We start from the raw sequence: 9,030 nt of genomic DNA on the forward strand, positions 1-9,030 counted from the left end.
GCACGGTTCAGAATGAAATAACTTGCTAATGCAGCACTGGCAGCCACCACCTGGAAAAGGGTGTCTGGGTTGAGGCTCTTGCACTTCAGGCCTAGAACACTCTGGAGTGGAAAGTTTGGAAGGCTCTTCTCAGTAAGCTTAGTCTCACTCAGCTTTGGTGAACATCCTAAACACTCAACAGGGAGACGATACACACACCAAGGTATTTTTGGGTGAATGCACCTGCTGCGTTTCTAACAAGAAACAACATTGTACAATGCCTTTCATCTGGAAAAAGAAAAGCGCATTACAAACAGTATACTCATTCACCCAGAACTGATAAGCAGTCACATCTGGGGATGGCTCCCAGCAACCATTTTGCACCAGTAACACTAACACCTTGTCTACACTAGAAAGTCTTCGCTGGTGGAGCTGGGTACAATTGGAGATAAATAGTTTATTTGCCCAAAAAAAGGCAGTTTCAGCCCACCCAAAACCATTAGGGGATTTGACACAAATTCACCAAATAGTTTCAGCCAAAACATTTTTTGCAGGACTTAGGCACCAGTCACAAAACTGGGAGAGGAGAAAGATAGCTCCTTTAGCCTAGTAGCTAAGGCACTGGCTTGGGATGTGGGAAACCCAAGTTCAGTTCCTCCCTCTGCCTAACGTGGAGCCAGGTTTTGAACATGAGCCTCCACGTGCCAACACAGCATCCTAGACATTGGAATATGGGGTTGCCTCAGGCAAGTCTCTCGCAATCCCACCTCTTGACACTGGCCCATGGGGTATAAATTATAAAATAGCCATCGGAGCAGGGATTTGAACTTGGGTTCAAACTCTCCTAGTTGAGATGAAGCATACAAACATAGCTGTGCTGGCAAAATCTGTAGCGTAGACCAGGCATAGCTAATTAGAGTGGTGTGGAGGGGGTTTTTTGTTGTCAGGGTTTGAAATTATTTTTTTGGTGGGGGAAATAGAAGGTGCAGTGTGAGGCAGAGAGAGATATAAAAGTATGAAAAATAATTTCTGTAGTTGAAACTGCAGAATGAATTAAGGTTAGTGAAATGGAATTATGCAAAGTGAGATCGGTATAGGGCACTAGGGCCAATGCTCTGGCTTTCAGGGAGTGTCATAGGATCGTTAATAGCTACATAGCAGTGGCCCCAGCAGCACCATGCCTCGTCACCACTGCTGATGTACCTCTTTGGTAGAAGAGACTTGCAGGGAACAGCACCACCTGCCTTTGCCTGCAGCACCATGGCTTTTCCTTTGGAGCTGCTTACTGTATCCACACACTCTTCTGTCATACTCTTTTCAAGTTATTTGAAATATGTATTTCCACAAAATCCGACAAAACCTGACATGGTGATAATTTTATAAGCTATGTTGCTCATGTAAAATTATTCAACATCTGTCTTCGAGTTCCCACAAAAATTAGCATAGGATAGTGGTTTCTGATGACACCTATAGTGAAATATTTTGACTTCTACCAGTAAGTTGCAAACAACCTGTCAGGAGGATAATGTCAGTTGCCGAGTACTGCATATTAAAATAATCCCAGGGTTTGTTTGGAGCACAGTTCCACTGACCTAAAACAAGGCTCTGGCTACGCAAAGGGAAGGAACCAACAGGCTGTACAACAGGAGGAGGGCAGGATGAGTCAAGCTGGATTTGTAGAGTGGTGCTGAGAATACTTAGCTCACTGATATTAAGGAGTTGCTGGAGATGCTCAGGAAGTGTTGGCCCAACCTGCATGCTGTGGGAGATTATATTCATATAGCACCAGAGACATAAATGGCAATTTATAGATATAAGACAAAGGTCTTGTGCTGAAGGATATTTATGATCTAAATCCAATGGCTAACAAGGAAGCCTGTGTCATAAACAGATAGCTAAGGGTTAATGTTTCTTTTGCCTGTAAAGGGTTAACAAAGGGAACCACACACCTGACCAGAGGACCAATCAGGAAACCGGATTTTTCAAAGCTCAGGGAGGGAAGAATTTTTGGGTGTGTGTCTTTGTCTGTTGTCATCTGTTCTGTGCTCTCTTGGGTATGAGGTGATTCACTGCAGGCTTTTCTATCTTCTGTTTCCAAGTGTAAGTAACAAAAGGTAGAAGACAATAGGTTTTTATATTGTTTTTGTATTTACATGTGTGTGTTTGCTGTGGAATGGGTTTTAATTGTAATAAGTATTTTTGGATAAGCTGTTTATTAATTTTTCTTTTAAAAGCAATTGACCCTGTATATTGGTCACCTTGATACAAGAGAACAGTTTTTATGTCTTTTCTTTCTTTTTAAATATAAAGCTTTCTTTTTAAGACCTTTGGATTTTTCCTTAGTTAGAACTCACCAGGGAATTGGTGGGGAGGAAGGAAACAGGGGGGAAGGGAAAATCTCTTTGTGTCAGAGTGGCAAAGCTTAACCTTTGCAGGGACCTGACTGGGGTGAAAGAATGAAAGAAACTTGATCTGTCTGTGTTTTGCATTTCAAGGACTTGAAACGGTAACTCCTAGTGTAAACCAGGCGGAACCGGGGAAGAAATAGAGGAGACAAGGGGAGGGGGTTTTAATTTCCCTATTTTTTTTTGTTGTTTAGACCAGGGCATCTGAGTCCCTTTGGGTCCCCAGGGAAGGTCTGGGAGAACCAGAGTGCGCCAGACACTGGGAATTCTGGCTGGTGGCAAGCACTATCAATCCAAGCTGGTAATTAAGCTTGGAGGTTTCATGCTAGCATCTTATTTTCTGAACTCTAAGGTTCAGATATGAGTAGGAAAGCTATGATAGCCTGACTGACCACAGTGGAAGGGACACATTGGGTGGAGCCAAGAAAGCCACTGTATTTAAACAAACTACCTACAACACACCTTCCAAAACAAAAATCAGCCAAGAAGCAGCTTACAGACGCAACCCTGCTGCCAGTTAAGCCTACAGTCAAACTCATCAACTTCAGTGTAAGCAGGATCGGGTCTTAAAGAAGCAGCCCTGAAGGGAGGGATGGGTGGAATGGCAAAGAGGCTGCAAAGCAAGCCATCTGGCACTGTGGCTCAGCTGGTGGAACATCTGGACAAAGGAAGCACAGGGAGAGGAGCTGTTGGTTCAGATCAGCTGGCTAGAGATTAATATTACAGTGTATCTGCGTGCATTCACGGCCCAACACTGAAACACACAGAGCTTGCAAGAGATGAGGAGGAGTCCTGCTTGGGTGAAGGTGATGTAGAAGCTCTAGAAGCAGAGGATTGGCCTTAGAGACAAGGGTTCGGGAACCAGGAAACAAACGGAATGCTTGTGTGTTAAATGAAAGAGACTGAGGGTTTGTGCGCTAGCCTAGGACATGTTTCCCCAAAGCACTCATATGACAGAAGCAAGGAAAGATTTCCCACACAGATTTTTATGCCACCTTCAGCCCACCCCATTAGACTGGGAAATCTACAGCTGACTTTCAGGGTCATGGAGTCTTAAGAGAGAGAGAGATTTCCTGTCTTTTAGTCCCATTCTCAGAGGCCGAGACAGGATTGCTCCATATTGCAAGCACTGTGCCTGGTCAGATTTATATGACTCAAACGACAGGTCTCTTCCAGCCCCTCTGGTTAGGTAGCCATCACACCTCACATTCAGGACATTCTCCTTAATATCCAGGCTAAAAATCTTTTTCATCCCATTAGCATGTTGCTATAGCCCTTGCCTCTACCCTAAAACACTCCTGAAAGGCAGTTCTCTCTCGTTTTCTGCAGCTGCAGGGCTGGAGTGGAATGGACAGCAGCCCACCATCTTTGACTCAGCTCAAAAGCAGTATGTTAACATTGAGAAGCTGACAGTGTATCAGTAAAAACACTCCATCAGTGCTTGTGAACTGCTGTTCATGGAATAAGCAGAGCAGCAGCCTAAGACAAAGCTGGAGGAGATTTTGAAGTTCACAGGGCTAACTTTAAATAAAGTGATGGATAAAGGGCATGCCCCTCCCCCCTGCCCCATCCCCCTTCAAAAACTCCAATGAGTTATTTGTAGAGAAATAGCTGGAGAGAATCCTCCCTGCTCCACATTTTGGTTCCTTTGTTCTAAACATTCAGAGCTTCCCAACCAGGGGAGGCATTTCCGCTTGTCTGTTTTTCTGCATTTTGGAGCATCATTTGCTAAGTCTATCACAACCTGCTGCTTGCCTCAGCATGTGGCTTGGAGGCATGAGTGTGACTAGCCCTCAGGAAACACACATGTCATTTGGGGATGGGACTATCACACAGTCAGCAGTGGGCTAGCGGGCGTTGTCTCTTGGCAGCCCACTGAACTGCCATACTGTATGAACTGATCTGACTAGCCTCATCATACCCTTTTAGCAAACAGGGTTGAACAGATGGAATCAGCTAATGACAAGAGGGAAGATTATTGGGTTTCAGACACACTTCAGTCATTATAACAAACACCAATTTGTGTAACAAGCCTCTTCAGGTAACAGGCTAAAAGCACCTTGACTCCTAATTAAATTGAGTCTCCTTTGTAGGCACTTCTTCCCCTCCAAAGCCTCACACACATTTAATTTATACCATCCATCTCAATAAACCTCTCCAACAACTCAGCTCTCCTAGACAGAGGTCTTTTGTGCACATCCATGGGGGTGGGGGGGGGGGTACATCACATGGATATTTTATCTGGTTTAATCTGATCTAATAGTACTAGATTTACTCTAATTAAATATATTTATAGTCCTCATACAAATGTCTCTCCTCCGCTCCCATTTCCGCCATTAGAATATTTCAAAAGAAGGAAAATGTTCTGAAACAAGCTTCTTGAATTCCCAAATGAAGTGTCACATGAGACAAGCATTTCAACCACAAAACACTCCAACTATATTTAGCTTGGGGCTATAGCTAGAGATTAACATTCAGGACAAAAGTAAGGGAAGCATGCATTTATAATCCAGCTTTAGATATTCTTGCAAATAATGGCCTCACTCTTAGCACCAGGTGAGCCAGCAATAACAGCAGTTTCACATCTAAACAAACAGCTCTGGCTGGAGCTTGTACAGAGCAAGTGTTAGGAGACAGACTGGAGGAAGCATCAGAAAAGAGGATATGAAACTATTAGTCACCACAAAAGTTTGTGGTGTGCTGACTGCAATATCCAATGTTCTGAATTGCACTCACAGAGACAGCTCTATATTAAAAACCTTGATTCTCTCGACAGATAGCGTAAGGAGGAGGGGGGCAAGGAGGCTGGGTTTTTCCTTTATTTGCGCAGTTGAAATAGCAAAATAAATATGAGTAGTGTACAGTTCTGACATTAAAGCATGCCTTCATCTTAGTCTCTCTCTCTCTCTTTCTGAAAAAACATCAGGCAGATATTCTGAAGATCTAGTTTTGCAGCATTTCTGCTAAAATATGAATTCCCTGGCCAGATAAACAGTATAACTAACCACATTCGAAGGAAGGTGTATACAAAACAAGAGTGTGACAAGAGCGAGAGAGCTTAAAACTGATTGAAGAGGCCTTTTAAAGCAAAGAAAACTAGTAATAGTTGGACAGCAGCCGTCCTGCTAATTAAAAGTAGAAGTTTGTCTAGGAGCACAATACCCATCCTCAAGGATTAAAAAAACCTGCACATACCATGTTTCTGTTGCCATAAATACATCAGACTCCCCATTTCACTGCTCTTGGGTGCTTCCTCCAATTTCCCTCTGAACCTGCAATCCCTCCTCTACCCACACACACTGCAACAAAAAAGTAAAGCCTCTACTTAAAGTAGTTATTGTACAAAACCGATCTAAACTCAAATTAACATCCCAGCCCTGAGGGGGAGAGGAAGAATCGTTTCCCATCAAAGAAAACCATTATTAAAAAGTGACCTACAAAGACTTAGCCACAGATAGTCAGACTGAACTCAGCATTACCAGAGCTCGCACAAGAGATTAGCTACGTGCTCTTCAAAAAACACATAAGGATTGAGAGCGCTCTCGCTGGAGGTCTATCCTCACAGAGCTCTACTTGTTAGATGAAAAGGCGTATCTTCAAGAGGGACTTTATGGCAAGGCACAATGGAGATGTAAAAGTAGGCTTGTTGTCAGAGGCATGTCGGGGGGTAGTTTATTTGTTGGAAATGCAGCTCTCTTTGTAAAGCAGAAAATGTGAGAATCAATAGGGGGGCGGGCGGCTGTATTTTGGAAATGCAGTGCTTGCCAAAGCAAATCCTGGGTGTACGATCAACTTGGAGCCTGTCTTCAGGACAGAGGACTCTTCTCATCAGCATGTGTTGCTGGTCAGCCCTGCTGCCCTCCTGGAAGCTGAAGGGATAAATAATCTGTGTCTGTGGGAACCGTCCCACGCTGGGTGTCATCTGCGCTTGCAGTTTGCTAAAAGGCTGCATTCATTTGCAAATGGGCAACAACAAAAAGCAGCTAAACCTGAGCTCTTCCAAGGAAATAATTTTAAAGAATGACAGCAAAGTAACATAGCTCAGTAGGATTTAAAGGCAAAGTCGCCCCCACAGCCCTTTTCAGTTAGATCTGTACAATCCTTGGGGATTTGGGGAGATGCTTTCTTAACCCAGCCAGGCGCATCCAGTCTACACCTTGATCACTGCCCCCCGAGCATCTCTCTTATCTAGCTCCTAACAGACTCCGCGCACGTGCGCTGACTCTTGCAGCAATTACCCTGGACCCGCTTGCTTTCAAAAACCCCAGCGCGGCGTGGACTGACATCCACCCTCCCACACTCCCTTTCAAACAAGCGCTTTTATTGTATTTGTATTTTACTGCTCTCCCTGCAGCAGGTGACGGAGCTCCCAGCGCAGCGGCCCTTTGTCAATTGAGCATTTGATCATTCAGATCAATGATCAAAGCCAGACCGGTTAGGAGAGCATCCAAACACCCAACATGCACCCACCAACCGAGCCTTTTCCACACACTGCCTCAGCAAAGGAAGCCCAGCAGCGGCAGCAGGAAAGAGCCGACAGACGTGGTGTCCTCGCACGAGGGAAACAAGACAGCACAGAGGCAAACAAACCCCACAGGGAAGCTTGCAACTTTGAGCTCTTGTTGCAACTGTCAGTACAAGAGTGACATTGGGCTTTGCAGCCAAGTCTCTGCCCTAGAACGTCTCTAGTTTGGGTGGGGGAGACCTGGCGGGGCTGATCCGTGTGACACAAATTGCCGCTTTCTCCCTTAAAAAGCATCAACCCAGAGAGACTCGGAAAGGGTCGCGCGGTGCAATCTCCCCGCTCTCGTACATTTCAGGCAGGAATTGTGAAGAAGCGACAAGGTCTGGGGAAGCCCGATTGCTGCATCAATCTCCTCGCTCGGGCTGCCACTAGCTGTGCCAGAGTCATTTACTTCCTCCTGCAGGTGCTTTTTAACTTGGACCTGATAGCCTGGTCCGCACCCCACCCCCACCCGCCCCTCCCAACCCGGGATAGAACAATAACGTCTCTTACCATAAACCCCGTCTCCCTGGATGTACACCGGCACCACCGCCAGCAAGAAAAAACAAATAATCTCCATCTTCAAGGCAGATCCCGCATAGCCGGCGAAGAAAAGCAGCCCAAAAGGCCAGGCAGCATCCGGTGGGGGGGAAAACGAGAAACAGGCGAAAGCTACTTCATCCCCAGCACTTCCACCGCCTCTGAGCAGGGAGGGATCCAGGAGAGGCTTGCCCGGGCGCAGAGCGCCTCAGCCCGGCCAGCGAAGTCAGTCAGCGCCGCCTGGAAGTCGCCGATCTCTGCACAATCAACTTGGACGAAAGAAAAAAATACCCCAAAATAGGAGCAATAGTTAAAAATAAACGGGAGGGGGAGAAGAGAGGAGGGAAGGTGGAAAAACCAAACCAGGGCCCCTCTTCCTTCTCAGGCTCCTTAGGAGCTCCAGGAAGATCAACACAACCTCACACTCACACACACAATCAAACCGGAGCCCAGAAGACACGGATCCAGTGGGGAGCAGAATCCAGACAAACTCCAGCTGCTTTTCCCTCTGCTCTGCCCCGCTCCTGTCACCTGGGGGGGAAGGAGAGGGAGGGGACCACAAGGAGACGCCAAACGCTTCCCGAGCTCCCGGGCTTCCCGAACTGGGGCCAACTTGAGAGTCCCCGGCCGGCCGGCCGGCCGCCCGCTAAGGAGGCGCAGGCTGGAGGCACAAGGGGAAGTGAGGCAGGAGGAGGAGAAAGGGGTGGGGGGAGGGGATAGGTGACTCTCTTTTAGTCTCCAGCTCTGTTGGGGAAGGGGCGGTGTTGTCATTCATTAAATCCAGGGAGCGGGTTGGGGTTCGTTTAACAGCAGCTCCCAATAGCCCCCCCCCAGCTGCTGAGCTTTGGTCCCCAGCCTGAAGTTGCCCAGGTGCATCATATCAGCCCCCCTAGCCGGGAGCGGGGGGGGAGCGAGGAATCGCTACAACACACGCACCCTGCTTAGTGGTTTGCAGCTCAGCTTGGCTCTTCTCCCCTCCCCCTCTCGCTCGCTTCCCCCAGCCAACCTGGCAGATCGTTCTGGCTTCCGACGTTTCCCTGAGGTCGGGTTAGCTGCTTGTGATGAGGGCTTTTAATGTGGTTCCTCCCCACACACTAGTAGGTGGCTAAGAGTTGCAAAGCCAGCTGAGGCTTTAGGAGGTTGGAGAAAGTTGGATTCTTCTTGAAGGAGGCTTCGGAGACATAGATCCTGGCCCCGCCCCTTCCTCCCAAAGTGTGAGAGTCCGGGGTGGGGGTGTTGATTCTCTTCTTCCTTCGCCCCCACCCCCAAGATCTTGGATCCGCAGTTTCAAGCCAGTTGAGGAATCCGAGACTCACTCTGGGTGCACTGTACAATCCACCGTCTGGATCCTGCTTTACTTCTCCCCTTCGACTAGCATTCTCCCGGGCAGAGACTTAGCTACCCCTGCGCGCTCGGCGCCTCTGGCCGACACCTTCTTTGGCCTCTTCGCTCCTGCCTCGGACTGACCCGAGGAGTGAGATGTCCTGAGCCTCTGTGCAGATCCGGAGTGACGGTGGCTCGTCTGTTCGCTGCGCCTCTGCCCCGAATTGAATCTATAATCCTCTAAGACTCGGCTGCAAGTTCTGCCTCTTTTCCCCCCTT

General features: G+C 47.4%; 1 protein-coding gene across 1 annotated transcript in view; it reads right to left on the bottom strand.

Moving 5' to 3' along the window:
* MDGA1 (MAM domain containing glycosylphosphatidylinositol anchor 1) overlaps positions 1-8,806 on the bottom strand; it is a 196,362-nt gene extending 187,556 nt beyond the window's left edge. Inside the window, exons 1-3 of the mRNA XM_075064581.1 lie at positions 8,787-8,806; positions 8,004-8,089; positions 7,402-7,635 (exon numbers count right to left, since the gene is read on the bottom strand). Of these exons, the coding sequence (XP_074920682.1) occupies positions 7,402-7,635; positions 8,004-8,089; positions 8,787-8,806 (340 nt within the window). The remainder of the gene's footprint in view (positions 1-7,401; positions 7,636-8,003; positions 8,090-8,786) is intronic.
* Between the last annotated feature and the right edge of the window lie 224 nt (positions 8,807-9,030).

Source organism: Chelonoidis abingdonii, chromosome 3 (assembly GCF_003597395.2).
Source record: "Chelonoidis abingdonii isolate Lonesome George chromosome 3, CheloAbing_2.0, whole genome shotgun sequence".
Taxonomy (NCBI): Eukaryota; Metazoa; Chordata; order Testudines; family Testudinidae; genus Chelonoidis; species Chelonoidis abingdonii.